Source organism: Salmo salar, chromosome ssa05 (assembly GCF_905237065.1).
Source record: "Salmo salar chromosome ssa05, Ssal_v3.1, whole genome shotgun sequence".
Taxonomy (NCBI): Eukaryota; Metazoa; Chordata; class Actinopteri; order Salmoniformes; family Salmonidae; genus Salmo; species Salmo salar.
This window is the reverse complement of record NC_059446.1, coordinates 23,647,028-23,669,378: the sequence shown is the minus strand read 5'-3', so window position 1 is coordinate 23,669,378 and position 22,351 is coordinate 23,647,028. Positions and strand designations below refer to the sequence as shown.

Genomic DNA, 22,351 nt, shown 5'->3' with positions numbered 1-22,351 from the left:
AATCTCCCTCGGCCTGGGGCTCTATGCAAGATCTCACCACGTGGAGTTGCAATGATCATGAGAACGGTGAGGAATCAGCCCAGAACTACACGAGAGGATCTTGTCAATAATCTCAAGGCAGGTGGGACCATAGTCACCAAGAAAACAATTGGTTACAGACTACGCCATGAAGGACTGAAATCCTGAAGCGCCCACAAGGTCCCCCTGCTCAAGAAAGCACATATACATGCCCGTCTGAAGTTTGCCAATGGACATCTGAATGATTCAGAGGACAACTGGGTGAAAGTGTTGTGGTCAAATGAGACCAAAATGGAGCTCTTTGGCATCAACTCAACTCGCCGTGTTTGGAGAAGGAGGAATGCTGTTTATGACCCCAAGAACACCATCTCCACCGTCAAACATGGAAGTGGAAATATTATGCTTTGGGGGTGTTTTTCTGCTAAGGGGACAGGACAACTTCACCGCATCAAAGGGACGATGGACGGGGCCATGTCTTGTCAAATCTTGGGTGAGAACCTCCTTCCCTCAGCCAGGGCATTGAAAATGGGTCATGGATGGGTATTCCAGCATGACAATGACCCAAAACACACAGCCAAGGCAACAAAGGAGTGGCTCAAGAAGAAGCACATTAAGGTCCTGGAGTGGCCTAGCCAGTCTCCAGACCTTAATCCCATAGAAAATCTGTGGAGGGAGCTGAAGGTTCGAGTTGCCAAACGTCAGCCTCGAAACCTTAATGACTTGGAGAAGATCTGCAAAGAGGAGTGGGACAAAATCCCTCCTGAGATGTGTGCAAACCTGGTGGCCAACTACAAGAAACGTCTGACCTCTGTGATTGCCAACAAGTGTTTTGCCACCAAGTACTAAGTAATGTTTTGCAGAGGGGTCAAATACTTATTTCCCTCATTAAAATGCAAATCATTTTATAACATTTTTGACATTTGTTTTTCTGGATTTATTTGTTGTTATTCTGTCTCTCACTGTTCAAATAAACCTACCATTAAAATTATAGACTGATAATTTCTTTGTCAGTGGGCAAACTTACAGCAGAGGATCAAATACTTTTTCCCCTCACTCTAACATCTAGCTCCAACAGTGAAGTAATACCTAACAATACACACAAATCCCCCAAATTAAAAGAAAGGAATTAAGAAATATCAGAACGAGCAATGCCAAAAGTATGTCGACACCTGCTCGTTGAAAATCTCATTCCAAAGTCATGGCTATTTATATGGAGTTGGTCCCCCCTTTGCGGCCATAACAGCATCCACTCTTCTGGGAAGGCTTTCCACTAGTCGTTGGAACATTTCTACTGGGACTTGCTTCCATTCAGCCACAAGAGCATTTGTGAGGTTGGGCATTGGCTCGCAGTTGGCGTTCCAATTAATTCCAAGGTGTTTGATGGGTTGAGTTCAGGGCTCTGTGCAGGCCAGTCAAGTTCTTCGACCCAGATTTCGACAAACCATTTCTGTTGCAACCTCGCTTTGTGCACGGGGCATTGTCATGCTGAAACAGGAAAGGGCCTTCACCAAACTGTTGCCACAAAGTTGGAAGCATAGAATCGTCTAGAATGTCATTGTATGCTGTAGCATTAAGATTTCCCTTAATTGGAACTAAGGGGCCTGTACCATGAAAAACAGCATCAGACCATTATTCTTCCTCCACAAAACTCTACAGGTGGCACTATGTATTAGGGCATGTAGCATTCTCCTGGCATCCGCCAAACCCAGATTTGTCCGTCGGACTGCCAGATGGTGCTCCAGAATCCGATGGTGGCGAGGTTTACACCACTCCAGCTGGCGCCATTGGCATTGCGCATGGTGATCTTAGGCCTGTGTGTGGCTGCTCGGCCATGGAAACTAATTTCACGAAGCTCCCGACGAACAGTTATTGTGCTGACATTGCTTCCAGAGGCAGTTTGGAACTCTGTAGTGAGTGTTGCAACTGAGGACAGACGGTTTTTACGCGCTACGCTCTTCAGGACTCTGAGTTCTCGTTCTGTGAGCTTGTGTGACGTACCACTTCGTGGCTGAGCTATTGTTGCTCATAGATGTTTCCACTTCACAATAACAGCACTTACAGTCGACCAGGGCAGCTCTAGCAGGGCAGAAATTTGACGAACTGACTTGTTGGAAAGGTGGCATCCAATGACGGTGCCACGTTGAAAGTCACTGAGCTTTTCAGTCAGGCCATTCTCCCATGAATATTTCTATGGAGATTGCATGGCCATGTGCTCGATTTTATACACCTGTCAGCAATGGGTGTGGCTGAAATAGCAGAATCCACTGATTTGAAGGGGTGTCCACATACTTTTGTATATATAGTGATTGTATATGTTGGTGTGTATAGACCGTATGGACAGTATATGAATAGAAAAGGTGTACAGCAGTAGTTATATAGGATGAGCCATGAATAGAATACAGTATATACATATGAAGTGGGTAAAACAGTATGTAAACATTATTAAAGTGACCAATGTTCAATAACTATGTACATAGGGCAGGAGTCTCTAAGGTGCAGGGCAGAGTACAGGGTGGTAGCCGGCTAGTAACAGTGACTAAGTTCAGGGCAGGGTCCTGGGCGGAGGCCGGCTTGTGATGACTGTTTAACAGTCTGATGGCCTGGAGATAGAAGCTGTTTTTATGGTAAGCAGTATAGGACCTGCACATCCACAGATGCCTCACGCCCTAGTGAGACGCTCTCTTTTCATCTTGACAGCCAGGAAAGAAATCAGTCAGTGCCACCTCCCTCATTCTAATACTAGAATATCTTTGCAAAGAGCTGTGAGTTAATTGATCATTCAAGATATTGTTTCAAGTCATAGGCCAAGGCCTGTATTAAAGGCCTTAATACATAGGCCTGTATTAAATAGTTGTATCTTGCTTCGTGTATTTCTTCTTTTTCCCTCTTTGTGGATTCCACCACATAGCAGTAGTTCTTGAGGGAATGTGTACAGTTAACTCACATATTGTTTCTCTCTATCTAGCTGGTGTTCCACTGCCCCTAACAGCAGACCGCTGTGAACTGTTATTCTACAGAGGAACAATTAGGTCACCTGATTTTCAGGAAACACATGTGTGGGCAACATGACAACATCCAGAGAAATATATTGAAACTTACTGTAAATAGAAACTCTGCATAACATTTAATGTGACATATCCAACCACCACTTCCTGTTAAAGAAAATATTGACACTGACACCTGGATTGTGTTCTTACTAACAGAACAGCAAATTGACAAAAAATCTATGTGACCTATTCATAATACACCATTGGGTGTTGACAAAGAAAATAACAAGGAAAAGGAAGTTGTAGAAATTGCAAAAGCTGTGGATGTAGAGCAATAGAATGTCAATTATCCCCCTGTTTAGTTTAGGTTATTAGGATCCCCATTAGCTACTGGACATGCAGCAGCTATTTTGCCTTCAGAAAGTATTCACACCCTTTGACTTTTTCCCCCCAAAATTGTGTTACAGGCTGAATTTAAAATGTATACATTTTAGATGTATTGTTACTGGCCTACACACAGTTCCCAATAATGTCAAATTGGAGTTATGTTTTTAGACATTTTTACAAATTAATTAAAAATGAAATGTCTTCAGTCAATAAGTATTCCACCCGTTTTGTTACGGCAAACCTAAATAAGTTCAGGAGTAAAAAGGTTCTTAACAAGTCACATAATAAGTTGCATGGACTCACTCTGTGTGCAATAATAGTGTTTAACATGATTTTTGAATGACTACCTCATCTCTGTACCCCACACCTACAATTATCTCTAAGGTCCCTCCGTTTAGCAATGAATTTCAAACACAGATTCAACCACAAAGACAAGGAAGGTTTTCCAATGCCTCGCAAAGAAGGGCAGCTATTGGTAGACAGGTGAAAAATAATTAAAGCAGACATAGAATATCTCTTTGAGCATGGTGAAGTTATTCATTACAAGTTGGATAGTGTATCAATACACCCAGTCACTACAAAGATACAGGTGTCCTTCCTAACTCATTTGCAGGAGAGGAAGGAAACCGCTCACGGATTTCACCATGAGGCCAATGATGACTTTAAAACAGTTACAGAGTTTAATGGTTGTGATATTGCAAACAGGATGCACATTTTGGAATATTTGTATTCTGTACAGGCTTCCTTCTTTTCACTATGTCATTTAGGTTAGTATTGTGGAGTAACTACAATGTTGATCATTCATCCTAAGGCACAAAGGTAAAACTGCAAAAAAAAAGAGAAAAAAACTTTATGTCCTGAATACAAGCGTTATGTTTGGTGCAAATCCAACACAACACATCCCTGAGTACCACTCTTCATATTTTCAAGCATGATGGTGGCTGCATCATGTTGTAGGTATGCTTGTCATTGGCACGGACGAGGGAGTTTTTAGGATAAAAAGTAACGTAATAGAGCTAAGCACAGGAAAAATCCTAGAGGAAAATTTGGTTCAGTCTGCATTCCAACAGACACTGGGAGGCGAATTTACCTCTCAGCAGGACAATAACCTAAAACACAAGGCCAAATATACACTGGAGTTGCTTACCAAGTTGACATTGAATGTTCCTGAGTAGCTTACAGTGGTTCTTCCTGTAAAAGTTGCATCATACTGCAGCACACCTTGCGGGCTGCCGCAGAATTCTATGGCACGTTATTTAAGTGTCAGCCATTGTTGCCATTAATGCTAGTTAGTGCAAGTTTGACCACCAGAGGGCATCTTTGAAAAGCGTTTGACTTTTTTTATATTGGTTGTATTAGAGAATTTAAAACCTTTTTTGTAAGAACATAGTATATGGGATTGATTTGAAGAAATGTAGCTTAATTAATTTGATTAATATTATGGTGTTTCTATTCCAAGAAAAACTCAAATGGAAACAGTACTACAGTAAGCTACAGTACTACAGTAAGAGTTAAATAGTCCTAACATGTCCACACCCTAACTGTAGTCTAACAAATACCCAAACGGAGATTCAGTGAAAATTTAAATCTAATCGATTTATCAAGACCAGTCCCCATGCTTGTCTCAGAGCAGCGTGAAACGGTGCTGAAATAGTTGACCACACGCGGGTAGGCTACTGCTTCTATCTTCAATATGCTTTAAATGCCACAATGTCACAAACAATGGAACACACACAATTCTTAAAACTCTGAGAATGGTAATAGGAGGTGAACTGCACTGCATATTAAACTGTCATTATTATTGCTATATTCCACGCGTTACTGTGTGTGTTTCGATCCTCTCTCTCTTTCTTGCAAACACATTTGCTGTCTTGACCTCTGAATGCTGTCTTTTCAAAAATACTGGTAGACTTGGGGATTTTGGTCACGGACAGTGCTATTCGCAAACACTATCATCAGACACAGGTACAGTAGGCTACAATACTGTAAAGTAGGCCAAATAATGCCCAAAATAATGCTTAAATAAATTGACTGCTGGTCTTTACTGTTTGCTGCACATTTTTACGTTGTATTCCATTTCCAACAAGACTATTCAAGCGATCAACTCACTAATGGATGAAGATGATGAGCGCTCGGCAAAGGCCATCTGTAATCTGCAAAGGCCATCTGTAATCTGCATCACAGTACAACATCAACATCGCTCTAATCACAGTCAGAAGACAGTTGAAGAAACTTGCGAGGACTTATGGAATCGCTCGGCAAGACGTTTTATACACCACACACACACACACACACACACACACACACACACACACACACATATATATATATATATATATATATATATATATATATATATATATATTTTTTTTTTTTTTTTTCAGAACAGTTACCATGTGTGTTCTCTTGTTTTGTACAGTTCTGTAGTTTCGACCCAATGATTCGTCTGACAAACAAAGAACTTTGCGTCATGTAGGCTCAGGCATGGATCCAAGCTGGCGAGACATTCAATGACGCCATCTTCACAGAAGAATCAACCGTGGCCCTTGAGCAATTTGCTCAAATTGGAGGGCAATTTCTCGCCAGGGACCAGGCCCATATTTGATGGTAAGTTTATCAATTTACAAAGTAAAAGTTACATAAAATATTGTAGCCTACACCTCACGGACTGCTATGTGTTCCACAATAATTCACTGTTGCCTTCTTTTTCAGGTATCATGGCTCGAGATTTCTTTAAGGAAGAAATCATCAAGAGATATGCTGGACCCTATGTCAGAGAGGTGTTTCTGAGACCACATTGTTTCTTTCAAGGTAGGATTATAGCAATATTTTGTTATGTTTAGGCCTATGTACATGTACATTTATAGCATTGTACCTAATGTTGGATGTTTGGCTAAACATATTTTTTTATTCTCCAAATGCAGACAATGCCTCAAAACACACTGTCACCCGGGTTTGCATTGCAAATTAGGGAATAAACTGGGTCAAGACGCCAGCAGAGTAAGTAGACCTTTATGTAGTGAAATAAATAAAAGACCTGCAACACCTACAGTAGGCCTACAGTATATCTAAAAATATTTTTTTCATCTCTACATGTTGGTCTCCTGATTTAAACCCGATCGAACTTGTTTGGCATTAACTGAAAACATTCATCCATAACTCTGCCCAGCCTACAAGCAAAGATGAACTGGTGAAGGCCATCAATATGTTTTGGCTTGAGAAATTGCCAATACAACAATGCAACAAATACATTGATCATCTAAGCAAGGTTTTACCTGTGGTCGTGGAGCTGGGGGAAGTGCAACTAAAATGTAGTTTAAAAAAACCATCTGCATTTTGAATGTCTTTTTTCTCATTATGTTATTAATGAAAGCATAAAGATGTTGATTAAGAACTGTTAGGGCCAAATTGGGGGATTTTCACACCTACAGCAGCTGGGCTATGAAGAGTTGCGTGTCAATTCATAAACCATGTGCCATGGAATCTCTTCCCAACTATATGGCTCTCCGACATTTTGCGGTTGCATGAGGTCGAGTTAGAAATGTAACACTTCAGAGTACTAAAGCATCAAATACATTGCAAATTGGGGGATTGTCACACCTACAGTAGCCAGGCTATGAAGAGTATGTTGTCCTGCTTATAGGAAACATTGTATGCATGATGGGCTACACCTGTTACAGTACTACAGTAGACTTGTGAAAAACAAAATGCCTCCAGCTGTCTATCACTACTGTAAATAAAAACACAGCATTTTGTTTACATCTTGTTTACATTCTTTATTGTAACCACAATGTCACACATAATTTGTATCTACCTTTCCAAATACTTTTACAGCTTTGGATTTACAAATGTGCACTTTTCATTTAGTTTTTTGTTAAATCCAGTTTGAATTTAAGTATAACTTCTGTATGACTGAAGCCTGTAGTGAGAGTTATAATGCTTTAATATTAAATAATTTATGCCCTCTGAATTCATACGGGGCATTTTTGGTGTAATTATTTGTTAGGGCAAATATGCTCAGTGAGAATATCTAATAAAAATAATTGCTTGTAAATAAGTATGCATTATGAAAGGATTAGATTCATTCGTTAAATAAAGTCCACATGTGTGCAATCTAAGTGTCACATGATCTGTCACATGATCTCAGTATATATACACCTGTTCTGAAAGGCCCCCCGAGTCTGCAACACCACTAATCAAGGGGCACCACCAAGCAAGTGGCACCATGAAGACCAAGGAGCTCTCCAAATAGGTCAGGGACAAAGTTGTGGAGAAGTACAGATCAGGGTAGGGTCATAAAAAAATATCCCAAACTTTGAACATCCCATGGAGCACCATTAAATCCATTATTAAAAAATGGAAATAATATGGCACCACAACAAACCTGCCAAGAGAGGGCCACCCACCAAAACTCACAGACCAGGCAAGGAGGGAATTAATCAGATTGGCAACAAAGAGACCAAAGATAACCCTAAAGGATCTGCAAAGCTCCACAGTGGAGATTGGAGTATCTGTCCATAGAACCACTTTAAGCCGTACACTACACAAAGCAGGGCTTTACGGAAGAGTTGCCAGAAAAAAGCCATTGCTTAAAGAAAAAAATAAGCAAACACATTTGGTGTTTGCCAAAAGGCATGTGGGAGACTCCCCAAACAAATGGACGAAGGTACTTCCAATCCAAGATGGCGTAGCAGTCAGACGTCTTTTGTTCTCGTCTTGTCGTGTCCCGTATATATATATTTTTAAATATTTTCTTCGCATATTTTTAAAAATATTTTTTCAAAAACTCAACTTCAAAACACTCTCCTGCAACTCACCTCACCCAATGTGGTGCCGATCTGTTTTTTTCTGAAGTATTATTCACCTCGTATTCGGAATCCCCCAACAGAAGCTAGCCAGCTCACAAGCCACTAATCAGCTAACCACTGCTAGCGGTCATCAGCTAACCTTTAGCTCGGAAAGCTCTCGCCAGTTTGTACAAAGTGACTCAAACCAGAGCACAACGGACATAATTTCTCTCCACATGCCCGGATTCCTACCGCAAGCACTGGACATTTTCACCTGGATCTTCGCAGCTAGCTAGCTGCTATCCGAGTACTGGCTAACGTCGGTCCCGGAGCAAGCACGAATAAGCCTGGAGCTAGCCCATGCCAGGCCCTTTCTCCCGGCTAGCTAAAAGAGGCCCATCAGCCACTCCTGGGCTACAATACCCGGACCCCTTCGACTGTCGGTACAGGGAACCCCGCCGATCCTTCATGAATGGACTACGATGTAATCTGCTCAAGGGGGTACTCAACTGGCCTCTACATCGCGACCACCCCTGAATGCCCATCCAATAGCTGCTAGCTGTCTAGAGCATATTGGACTGTTAGCTGTATTGATCCATCGGCCACTATACCTATTTTGCCAATTAGACTTGAACCCCTTCTGCTACTCGGAACCCTACTAATCCATCACGACTGGTCTATCAACGTCATCGCAAGCGGAGGCCAAAACATACTTTCCTCCGTCGAGACGTCCCTATAAGGCCCTTTTGCTAGCTTTGTTAGCTCAGTTCTGCTAGCTGCCTGAATTGCCGTGTCTCCAGCCAGCCCAACCACTCACTGGACCCCTATTGATCACCCGGCTACGCATGCCTCTCCCTAATATCAATATGCCTTATCCATTACTGTCCTGGTTAGTGATTATTGTCTTATTTCACTGTAGAGCCTCTAGCCCTGTTCAATATGCTTTAACCTACCATTTAATTCCGCCTCCCACATATGCGGTGACATCACCTGGTTTAAACGTCTCTAGAGACAATATCTCTCTCATCATTACTCAATGCCTAGGTTTACCGCCAATGAACTCATATCCTACCATACCTCTGTCTGTTCATTATGCCTTGAATCTATTCTCTCACACCCAGAAACCTGATCCTTTTACTCTCTGCTCTGAATACACTAAACGACCGGTCCTGATAGCCTTAAGCCGTACCCTCATCCTACTCCTCCTCTGTTCCTCTGGTGATGTAGAGGTTAATCCAGGCCCAGCAGTGCCTAGCTCCACTCCTACTCCCCAGGTGCTCTCATTTGTTGACTTCTGTAACCGTAAAAGCCTTGGTTTCATGCATGTTAAAAATCAGAAGCCTCCTCCCTAAATTTGTTTTATTCACTGCTTTAGCACACTCTGCCAACCCGGATGTCCTAGCCATGTCTGAATCCTGGCTTAGGAAGACCACCAAAAACTCTGACATTTCCATCCTAACTATAACATTTGCTGACAAGATAGAACTGCCAAAGGGGGCGGTGTTGCAATCTACTGCAGAGATAGCCTGCAGAGTTCTGTATTACTATCCAGGTCTGTACCCAAACAATTCGAACTTCTATTTTTCAACATCCATCGTTCCAGAAACAAGTCTCTCACTGTTGCCGCTTGCTATAGACCACCCTCTGCCCCCAGCTGTGCCCTGGACACCATATGTGAATTGATTGCGCCCCATCTATCTTCAGAGCTCGTGCTGCTAGGTGACCTAAACTGTGACATGCTTAACACCCCAGCCATCCTACAATCTAAGCTTGATGCCCTCAATCTCACACAAATTATCAATGAACCCACCAGGCACAACCCCAAATCCGTAAACACGGGCACCCTCATAGATCCTAACCAACTTGTCCTCCAAATACACCTCTGCTGTTTTCAACCAAGATCTCAGCGATCACTGCCTCATTACCTGCATCCGCAATGGGTCTGCGGTCAAACGACTACCCCTCATCACTGTCAAACGCTCCCTAAAAAACTTCAGCGAGCAGGCCTTTCTAATGGACCTGGCCCGAGTATCCTGGAAGGATATTGACCTCATCCCGTCAGTAGAGGATGCCTGGTTATTCTTTAAAAGTGCCTTCCTCACCATCTTAAATAAGCATGCCCCATTCAATTTTTTTTTAACCAGGAACAGATACAGACCTTGGTTCTCTCCAGACCTGATTGCCCTTGACCAGCACAAAAACATTCTGTGGTGTTCTGCATTAGCATCGAACAGCCCCTGTGATACGCAACTTTTCAGGGAAGTTAGGAACAAATATACACAGGCAGATAGGAAAGCTAAGGCTAGCTTAAGAGAATAAGAGCACCTACTCCCAGCTGCCCACTGCACTGAGGCTAGGAAACACTGTTACCACCGATAAATCCAATATAATTGAGAATTACAATAAGCATTTTTCTACGGCTGGCCATGCTTTACACCTTGCTACCCCTACCCCGGTCAACAGCCCTGCGCTCCCCAGAGCAACTCGCCCAAACCTCCCCCACTTCTCCTTCACCCAAATCCAGATTGAAGATGTTCTGAAAGAGCTGCAAAATATGGACCCCTACAAATCAGCCGGGCTAGACAATCTGGACCCTCTCTTTCTAAAATGATCTGCCGAAATTGTTGCTACCCCTATTACTAGCCTGTTCAACCTCTCTTCGTATCGTCTAAGATTCCCATAGATTGGAAAGCTGCCGCAACCATCCCCCTCTTCAAAGGGGGCGACAGTCTAGACCCAAACTGCTACAGACCTATATCTATTCTACCTTGACTTTCTAAGGTCTTCAAAAGCCAAGTTAACAAACAGATTACCGACCATTTCGAATCACACCGTACCTTCTCCGCTATGCAATCTGGTTTCAGAGCTGGTCATGTGTGCACCTCAGCCACACTCAAGGTCCTAAACGATATCATAACCGCCAGCGATAAGAGACATTACTGTGCAGCCGTATTCATCGACCTGGCTAAGGCAATCGATTCTGTCAATCACAACATTCTTATTGGCACTCAACAGCCTTGGTTTCTCAAATGACTGCCTCGCCTGGTTCACCAACTACTTCTCTGATAGAGTTCAGTGTGTCAAATCGGAGGGCCTGTTGACCGGACCCCTGGCAGTCTCTATGGGGGTGCCAGAGTGTTCAATTCTCGGGCCGACTTTTTTCTCTGTATATATCAATGATGTCGCTCTTGCTGCCAAACATCCCCTCGTAAAATTGACCATCCTACCGATCCTCGACTTCGGCGATGTCATTTACAAAATAGCCTCCAACACTCTACTCAACAAATTGCATGCAGTCTATCACAGTGCCATCCGTTTCATCAACAAAGCCCCATATACTACCCACCACTGCGACCTGTACGCTCTCGTTGGCTGGCCCTCGCTTCATACTCGTCGCCAACCCCACTGGCTCCAGATCATCTACAAGTCTCTGCTAGGTAAAGCCCCGCCTTAGCTCACTGGTCACCATAGCAGCACCCACCCATAGCACTGTTACTTGTCTGTTACTTGAACTCTGTGAAGCATTTATTTGGGCTGCAATTTCTGAGGCTGGTAACTCTAATGACGTTATCCTCAATGTTATCCTCAAAGCGGGCAAAGGTGTTTAGCTTGTCTAGGAGCAAGTGTCCCCGACATGGCTGGTTTTCCCTTTGTAATCTGTGATTGTCTGTAGACCCTTCCAAATAAGTATTGTGTCTTGAGCCATTGAATTGCGGCTCCATTTTGTCTCTGTACTGACGTTTTGCCTGTTTGATTGCCTTACGGAGGAAATAACTAAACTGTTTGTATTCAACCATATTCCCAGTCACCTTGCCATGGTTAAATGCAGTGTTTGGCACTTTCAGTTTAGCACGAATGCTGCAATCTATCCACGGTTTGGGTAGGTTTTCATAGTCACATTGGGAACATCCCCTATACACTTCCTGATGAACTCAGTCACCGTGTCCGTGTATACATCATTATCCGAGGCTACCCCGAACATATCCCAGTCCGCGTGATCAAAATCCATGAAGCATGAGAATAGCAGTGATCGAGTGTTTTCCCAGCACGAGGGCTACAGTCAATGTGTTGATAGAACTTCATTAGCATTTTCCTCAAATTTGCTTTGTCAAAATCCAAAGTTAGAATAAATGCTGCATCAGGATATGTGGTTTCCAGTTTGCATAAAGTCCAGTGTAGTTCCTTGAGGGCCATTGTGGACTCGGCTTGAGGGGGAATATACATGGCTGTGACTATAACCGAAGTGAATTATCTTGGGAGGTAATACGGTCAGCATTTGATTTTGAGGTATTCTAGGTCGGGTGAACAAAAGGACTTGAGTTTCTGTACGTTATCACAATCACACCATGAGTGGTTAATCATGAAACATACACCACACCCTTCTTCCCGGGGAGTTCTTAATTCCTGTCTGCGCGATGTACTGAGAACCCAACTGGCTGTAAGGACAGGGACACTATATCCAGAGAGAGCCATGACTCCGTGAAACAGAGTATGTTACAGTCCCTGATGTCTCTTTGGAAGGAGATCCTCGCCCTCAGCTCGTCTACTTTATTTTCCAGAGACTGAACATTAGCGAGTAATCTACTCAGAAGCGGTGGATGGTGTGCCCGCCTCCTGAGTGGGACTAAAAGTCTACTCTGAATACCTCTTCTCCACCGGTGGTGTATTGGAGCAGCCTGCAAACAAAGGATCCAATTCGGGAAAGTCGTATTCCTGGTTGTAATGCTTACCGCCGCTCTGATATCCAAAAGTTATTTCCGGCTGTATGTAATAACACAAAAAAACGTTCTGGGCTAATAGTGTAAGAAATAACACACAAAAAAACGAAATACTGCAATGTTGCTTAGGAGCTAGAAGCAGAGCAGCCATGTCTGTCGTTGCCATCTCATTTCCATTCAATAAGCATCAGGTGACCTCCCTTAAATATTAGCTAACTAGCTAATGTTATACTGCATCAAAATGACGACAAAAGGTTTTACTACAAATTATTTGCCTCCTTTTGAATGGCATTGTCGTTCAAAACAATATTATGATGAAACATGCAACCCATGAATACATAACTGAGTGACGCATTAAATCTGTTTTTGGTTTGGGTACAGTGAAGAAACCCATAGTGGCGTGCCCGCTGGGGTATGTATGTCGGTTTGAAGTGTATGGAAATAGATTATACAAGTGGTTAGGCATTTTCAACACACAAATGTTTCTTAAAAAGACTAGAAGAGAAGTAGTACATTTCTCCTCAACCTTCAACCATGAAAGACTATCATGCATGTTATTGATGTTAGTTCTGTGTGCGCAGTTAAGGGCAAGGCGTGCTGCTCTGTTTTAGCCAGCTGCAGCTATGCTAGGTCTTTCTTTGCTGCACTTGACCATATTACCTGACAGTAATCAAGATGGGACAAGATCAGAGCCTGAACAACTAGTACAGTTGATGTGTCTAAAATGCAGAACATTTTTCTATAACAGACATACCTCTCCCCATCTTCACAACTGTACCTGCACAAAAATACAATTTCTAATATGAAATTATTATTACTTGAATTATGTATGCCTCACTCCAGGGCTCCCGTAGATATGGCTACCTCTGGGTATATTTTAAGAGGGACGCCCATTTAATTTTATGACACCATCTGTTAACCTCAGTCACTGAGGAGATTTGGATCTTTGGGCTCCATAACTGCTTCGGGGGAAAAGGCTGCAATGAATTCAGTGACGTTCGAGTTTTAACCTAGTTAACCCACTCTTTTCTGAGTGTGTGAAAGTTATACTGGAATATACATGAAGCATTAACGTGAAAATTGACAATGAACTATGCTGAAGAAACAATCGTAAAGTTTTAAAAAAGGCCTGCGTGTAGTACTCTTTATGATAATGTGGTAAACAAAATAAAAAACATACATTTGTGATATTAGAAAAATAACAGAAAGCAAATCGGGGAAGAGTCAAATATATAAATTGTGTTAACTACAAAAACAACACAGAGCAATATTTAAATCATGCCTCATGGGCCCATAGATAGATTATTTTCTCATTTCAAAACGTATTTCTCCTTGACAAGAAAAAAAAAAACTTCAAAAAAGCCTAGGGGGGTGCAGGAAGGTTTAGAATAACATTTGGAGTCTGGAGAGTGAAGTCCCACAGCATAGACGATCCCGACTGACCTCTTCAAACCCATGGTAACTGACACAATTTATTTCAGGACCAACAGTTGAAGTTTTGATAACTTTATTTTCTTACTTCCCGGAGGAAGTCAAAGTTGATGGTAATGGTAAAAATCTAATTTCCATTATGTCCCAGAGAGGAGCTGGGAAAGCAAAGGAAGGCCTCAACCCAAAAAGTCTGCGATATGCCTATCTTGTCCTATTCTGTCCTTGTAGGAGAGCTTAGCCATACCCTGCACTGGATATTTTCAAAGACTCCATCATAGACTGAGAAATATGGACATTCTAAAGCTAGCCGACATGAATATTATGGCTTTCTGTCTTATTTATAACACATTTGGCCATAAGAGTTTGGGGAAAAATATTTCCAGACAAATACGCCACCGGAATACAAGAAAGCTAAATATACTTTTGAACGCCTTTGAGGACATGGCGTTTCATAAAGCCATATATCAACTTTCTTGGACCGCTGTGGAGTTTGATTTAGCTGTGGACAACACTGCCCAGAATCACAAAGTGAATACAGAGGATCAATTATGGATGATTGACAGAGATAGGCAGCCATTTCCCCAACAGAAATGACAAAGTTTAAAACACTCTCTCCCTCAGTTTAATAAAGCATCTCTGGCAAACTGGGCTGGCACCTCTGTCTCCCCAAACTCACTGCAGAAACATCCGTCAGCACAGTGCTGACTTGTTATTGCATGTCCCATAACCTTTCAGCCTGAGGAGACACTTCACATCCAAAAGACTAAGAGATCTTCATTGACTGTCAACCTGGCTGCAATAAGCCATCATCCACTCAACAGTGTTTTAGTGGGTTTACATGTCATCAGTTAAGTCATTTTAGTGGCGTAAATAAATAATAATAAATAAATAATATTTCAACTTAGGTTACATGTAACTAAAAGGGTTCAACGACAGCATTTCTATTCTAATGAGACCAGGTTGGTTATTCAGTAACATACAATAACTGTGATTATACCTGTAGTTATTATATTGATGGTAGCTGGGCAGTAGATCGGCCTACTTTTTATGAAGGTTTGTCAATAGGCCCCGGCTGTTGGGAATATAGCTGCTCTTTTAGAAAGCGGATGGCCTCTAAAATCGAAAGTGGAGAATACAGTATTTATAATTTTCGACATGCCTCTTTTCCAAACGTCAAGAAACCTCCTAGAGTTTTCAGAAGCCGGCTTCTGGGATTCAGCAAAGACCTACAACAAAGCCGTTATTGCAGAGAAATGTACACCACGGCTTCTCTAACAAACAAACAGCTACCGACGTCGTTTTTGTTTCGAAGTGTGAATTTTCTGAAAACCCATCTCCCACAGTCAGTCACTTGGTGGGTGTTTAATTGTTTTCTCAGTCAGTCATTTTGTTCTCTTCCGACTGGAGACTGATGAGGTGCCTCCTATAAAGAAGCATCCCCACTTCAAAGCTACTATTAAGCCCATTACCGGAGCTATGTGTTACCTCCAGAGCACGTGGCTACAGGCATTAAGCCGGGGTAAAGCTGGCGAGACCGATAGACACAGACGCCCTGGCAGTAGCTGTGAGATCACTACAATACTCCATCTTGACTCTCCAGGCCTGACCTAGAAGAGGAGAAAACTCCTAGTGTCAGCAGCAATCCATGGCTGCCTGCACACAAAGGCCCCCAAATTGCCCAAGAGAAAATGTTAGTCATGCTATGAAGATTTTCCCACATAATGAAAAGTTGGAGCCAAGTTCAATTTTGGTCTAAATCTGTCTGGGGGATCTGAGTCGAGCAAGTCGAGCAAATTCAATATGAAAGTCACTGCTGGGATTTGAAGGGAGTCAGACTGTAATATTAAAGGCTTAGCACGAGGAACTCCAAAGCCGGGCTTTTGAATGTGTGAAGCAGTGTGTTCCCTGTGTAGAACCTAAGAACCCTCTTACTTCCTTTTATTAGGAAGGTATTGGTGGAGCATCAGGACAGGTAGTGGTACGTAGCTCAGAGGGGGTGAGCTCTAACCCTGCCAGAGGACAATTACCCCCACGTAGTGAACTTAGAAGTGGGAAGCAGAGCAAGCAAAATATAAATGTACATGACAAAAGCCTTTTGAGTTTGTGTATGAGTGGGTGTGAAAAAAAGTTCAGAAATACATCTTTGCTTTCTGAATTCCTTCTGCTGCCAGCCCTGTGGCATTTCTCTCACACTGCAACACCAGAGAATTTTTTTATTTTTTATATATATATATTTTTTTTAATCGGTGAAAAAACAAAAACAACTACCATTAGATACACCACCACACATTAACTCTCCATACATACATTGGAAAATAAGAGGACATGATTATCTGTGAGTTGGCATCTTGCTTCAAGTCAGCGGATTAAAAGTTAATGAAACAACTTATTGGAGAGTGGCGAGAGACGGAGTTGTGATAAGTCTAAATGAAGAAGTGAATGTCCAAACTAAAGAATAAAAAGGGCAAGGAACATGAGATGAATAATTGGTCAGGCAATAATTATTTGCCAAAAGAGGTGGGCTGGGGAGGGGGAGAGAGAAAAGGGCAGCTTGAGGAAGCCATGAGCCTGGAGATGGAAGGGGTCTGCGGGGAATGTTGGAGGGCTGCTTACATCACAGAGCAACACAGGTCTCTCAGAGAAAAAGACTAACTCTATTAAAGAGCTTGAAGATTGTCACTTCTGATGAGTTAAGTAGTGGTAATTGGGGGGGGGGGGACTTGGCTGTCCACAAACAGCAGTGGTTTAATGAATTTCTAAGTCCCACATATTGGTCTTTCATTTCTTGTTTGAATAGCATAGCAACTTTCTTAATCATTCTTAAAACACACAGCCGAAAGAAAACAAAGCATCCAAAGTGTTTTTGGACAGCCGCGTTTAGCATTCATGATCTATCGTGGTGGTTAGGGGTCATTTTGTACTGGTCAAATAATTATGCTGTATTGATCTTTTTCCCTGTGTTATTATCACACGCTGCAATATACATTTCTCACACGGTCTCTGAAAATACAGGTAACTGCCAAACTAAAGGAACCACCAACATAAATTATGTTAATAGGGCATTGAGCCAGAACAGCTTCGATGCACCTTGGCATAGATGTGTCTGGAACTCTATTGTAGGAATGCGACGCCATTCCTCCATGAGAAATTCCATAATTTGGTGTTTTGTTGATGGTGGTGGAAAACTCTATCTCAGGCACCATTCCAGAATCTCCTATAAAAGTGTTCAATTGGGTTGAGATCTGTTGACAGACGGCTATGGCATATGGTTTACATAGTTTTCATGCTCATCAAACCCTGCAGTGACCACTCGTGTCCTGTTGGTGGGGGCACTGTCATCCAATGGGGGCATAGCCAAGGTAGCCAAAATAATGGCCTGCCCAGCATTTTTATACATGACCCTACACATGATGGGATTGTAATTGCTTAATTAACTCAGGCACCACACATGTAGAAGCACCTGCTTTCAATATACTTTGTATCCCTCATTTACTCAAGTGTTTCCATTATTTTTGGCAGTTAGCTGTACACTGGGCTGAGTGATCAGAAAGTGTGGAGAGAGTTGAGCTGCATTCTACACTTTATCAAAATGGGTACACAGATAAAACACCATAGTGCCCTGTGTTCAACTACATTTCCAAAAGTAGATATCAGCCATTTGTATAAGAGTACCTTAATAACTATAGAATACAGCTACCACAGAATTCCAATCTGATAGATACGGAATATATATTTACTAAAGCTATCATTTATGCAAAAGGAACTTAAAATGAATTCATTGGAACATATTTGTTGTTCAAACACAGGCATACAGTTTGACTACCATGGTAAATGAGAGAAGAAGTGAAGAACTGGAGAACTTGTGAGTAATGAGCCTATGGCAAAACTGCAGGGTGATTTGCATTTTCTCTGCACACAATGTTCCTCCCTATACTGAAGAACTCACAACAAGTTAGAGCAACAGAAATAGCCAGAGCTGATGGTCAGGTGGCTGAGCTGGTGGTCAGGTGGCTGAGCTGATGGTCAGGTCACTGAGTTGGTGGTCAGGTCACTGAGCTGGTGGTCAGGTCACTGAGTTGGTGGTCAGGTCACTGAGCTGATGGTCAGGTCGCTGAGTTGGTGGTCAGGTCACTGAGCTGGTGGTCAGGTCACTGAGTTGGTGGTCAGGTCACTGAGCTGATGGTCAGGTCGCTGAGTTGGTGGTCAGGTCACTGAGCTGGTGGTCAGGTCACTGAGTTGGTGGTCAGGTCACTAAGCTTGTGGTCAGGTCGCTGAGCTGATGTTCAGGTCGCTGAGCTGATGGTCAGGTCGCTGAGTTGGTGGTCAGGTCACTGAGCTGGTGGTCAGGTCACTGAGTTGGTGGTCAGGTCACTGAGCTGGTGGTCAGGTCACTGAGTTGGTGGTCAGGTCACTGAGCTGGTGGTCAGGTCACTGAGCTGGTGGTCAGGTCACTGAGCTGGTGGTCAGGTCACTGAGTTGGTGGTCAGGTCACTGAGCTGGTGGTCAGGTCACTAAGCTGGTGGTCAGGTCACTAAGCTGATGGTCAGGTGGCTGAGCTGGTGGTCAGGTCATTGAAAGCAACAACTTTGAGCAGCTACATAACGTATTGGCAGTGTAATATTCAAGGTGGTAACTTTGTAGGAGTCAACTATTTTTGCCATTCTACCCTGGCCAGAAACTACTTTTGACGTAGGATTTTTCATCCAAGACAATGGATGTCTACTTTTGTTAAAGTTAAATTAATTATTAAAGTACCATGAAAGAGCACTTGCAATGAAGCCTGTCCTTACGTAGTCCACAGGTGGTAGGTACTGGAATTCAAAAATACAGTGCATTACGCAGCTGTGTTTTGCATGGCTGTTCCCAGCACACCGACTATGGCAGAGAAAAGGTTACATTAACATAGTGCAATCAGAACACAGGCCGGCAAGTTTGATTTCCTGTGTGTTGTGATCCGTGACAATTAAGTGCATTCATACTAATTGTGAGTAACCTTCGCTATGCTCCAAGAGGCCAACATGTCCCCTCTATCTCCTCCTCCGCTCCCTTCGGCTTTCAGTAAAACAATGAGAGGCCTGAAGAGGAGCAGCGGGGTGGGCTTCCAACAGCGCTGTGCTTCTCCCAGCCCCCCTATCACACCCCAGGGTGCCTTTCTCCTGGCTAAGCTTGGCCTTCCGTGGGCGTCCAAGACGCTGCCGCAGAGCGCCGCTCCCTCCCTCTGTGGTCACGAGTTCACCGGTTTGAAAACATCCAGAGGGCGAACCTGGCCTCCCTCAGTCCCCTTGGCACTAACTGGCCTTTTGCCGTGTGAGGAGGAGTGGTGTGATTTTCATAGCTAGCGGTGCTGAACTTTACAGCTCGGCAAGGTGCAAAGGGAGCGTTATGTGGGTTTTTCAAACAGAAATGATTTACGCCAATTTCCCCCTGATTAATGAGCAGGCAGACAGTAGGTAAGCAGCACAAAGGCAGGTCTGGGAACAGTTTTTCTGTTATCAGATAAAGCCAAACAATACAAATACGTCTTTAGCTTAATGAAAGCAAGAACTTGGGAGGTTACCTTGAGGTGGAGTATTTATCCATCATTGGTGGGGTTTTTTCAAAGGAAGAGAAAAACAAAGTTTTGCTGTTTACCTTGTATTTCTAACTGTGGTTTCTAGCTACACGGTTACTCAGCCACAGAGAGAAAGATGGGCGGGGGAATTTTCTGCAGAAATCTATTAATCGCTTTGGAGTGCAGAGCACGTTGTGTTGTTCTGTGGGTGTGCATGATCTTTCCAGTGAGACCACACCAAAGCCTAGTCGTTTTCCAAGCTGTTAGGATGCTAGGATATTGCCTCCGCTGTATCTCCCAGAACAAATAAATGGCCGTCTGGGGCTACTGCCGGGCCATCTCCGAAGATTGGGGGTCGGTCATAAAAGATCTGCCACTCATCTGATAATCACTTTATATGCACCATTCATTGATACACATTAAAAAACATCTCTTCGACGGTGGGGCTTGGTGAATAATTGAGAGTGTTCGGCTGTCATTGAGGGTTCCTCCGGGCTGTTGGGACCAAATTAAATTTGAACATCCCTATCTACAAGAACGGAAGATGAGAACTTTGTGGGTGGAAAAAGGCTCCCACAACGCAGTTGCCATGGCCTAATTATGGTTGAGTGACGGGCCCATCAAAGCTTGCTAGAAACGGGCACAGGACTGAGAGAAAAAGAGAATTATCTTAACATGAACTATTATCAAAACAGATTAAAAATAGGGGGCTGTGGGCAGCGAATGCCACTCTTGGTGATGGGGGAAACGGAGAGATATTAAAGACACTCGATCTTATGGTGAGGGCCAGCGTGCTTATTAAGGTCTCAGAGACAGAGAATGGCTGGCTTTCTGATGTGGAAAAGAGGGACTTCCTATCTATTGCAACCTAATGGATAGAGTGGTGATGGAATGACAGGCTATGGGCTTCCACTCTATGCTTGTTTTAAATGGGCAATGCTATGGGCTATTCTGGTTCAACCAAGTCCATCGCTCTGTGTGAATCAGAGCCTAAGAGATCTCCTGACATAGATCCAATTAGCAATGGAAGGTATCTAGCAGATGCCAACTTCTTCTGTGTTCACACAGGCAGCCCAATTCTGATATTTTTACCACTAATTGGTGTTTTGACCAATCACATCAGATCTTTTCACATCAGATCTTTTTCAGAGATTGGTCTGATTGGTCAATAGACCAATTAGTGGAAAAAATATCAGGATTGGGCTGCCTGTGTGAACGCAGCAATAGATGAAGCAAATGAGGTCTGGATAAACTTTTTGTCAGAACTATACTGAGAATTGAGTGAACGTCAGTAGATGTTCCCCCATGAGGAGGGTAGAACATAACCAGAGGAACAGGTTGGCCAGAACGGAGGTTCATTTAAGGGCACTTTGCACTGTGGAGCCCTTAAGTTCCACCTACGAATCAAGAGGCTTAAGTCAGTAAGAGAGTAAGGACCATACCTGACAGGGTTACTGGTGAGAGAGACACGAAGGGACTCCAGGCAGATCAGCAGCTTGTCATCAGTGATGCCAGAGCGCAGCTCGTGGACATACTCCTGTGATGATAGTGTACACTCATGCTTGCTGTTCCTCAGTCCTCCCTGCAGAGAAAACACACAGAAGAGATTCATTATTTTACTACGAAAACTGTAGTCTTATTACTCTGTTGAACATTGACCAGAAAATAGTTGCCAATCGTAACACAGGGAAACATACCAAAGTTATTACAAAAACTAGATCAACAGAAAGAAAACAAGTCTTAAATAGAAACTCAGAGAAACCCATAACTTTTATTTAGCCACTGATCTTGATAACTGCATCACAAAAAATAAAGCCTTTAGCTGGGAGTGTTGTAGGTGCCATTATGGATTTAGGATCTTATCAAGCTGAAGCCCAGATGATCGCTTGTGACAGGAGGAAGGGTTCATGGCCATGGGATCCTCAGGTATCACACCTCCTCACAGCACACATCAGGAGTAACATATCAAAGCACTGTGGATTCCAGCAGATGACAATGACTACTAGTACATTCTAAACTCAGCAAAAAAAGAAACGTCCTTTTTCAGGACCCTGTCTTTCAAAGATAATTCGTAAAAATCCAAATAACTTCACAGATCTTCATTGTAAAGGGTTTAAACACTGTTTCCCATGCTTGTTCAATGAACCATAAACAATTCATGAACATGCACCTGTGGAACGGTCGTTAAGACACTAACAGCTGACAGACGGTAGGCAATTAAGGTCACAGTTATGAAAACTTAGGACACTAAAGAGGCCTTTCTACTGACTCCGTAAAAAAAACCAAAAGAAAGATGCCCAGGGTCCCTGCTTGTCTGCGTGAACGTGCCTTAGGCATGCTGCAAGGAGGCATGAGGACTGCAGATGTGGCCTGGGAAATAAATTGCAATGTCCGTACTGTGAGACGCTTAAGACAGTGCTACAGGGAGACCGGACGGACAGCTGATCATCCTCGCAGTGCCAGACCACGTGT

General features: G+C 43.0%; 1 protein-coding gene across 5 annotated transcripts in view; it reads right to left on the bottom strand.

Moving 5' to 3' along the window:
* The window catches only part of diaph2 (diaphanous-related formin 2), a 759,144-nt gene that overhangs the window by 555,501 nt on the left and 181,292 nt on the right, over window positions 1-22,351 (bottom strand). For all 5 annotated transcript variants that reach the window (XM_045717986.1, XM_045717985.1, XM_014199083.2 and 2 more), the window contains one exon: window positions 21,322-21,461. In XM_045717986.1, coding sequence (XP_045573942.1) covers window positions 21,322-21,461 — 140 coding nt within the window. The remainder of the gene's footprint in view (window positions 1-21,321; window positions 21,462-22,351) is intronic.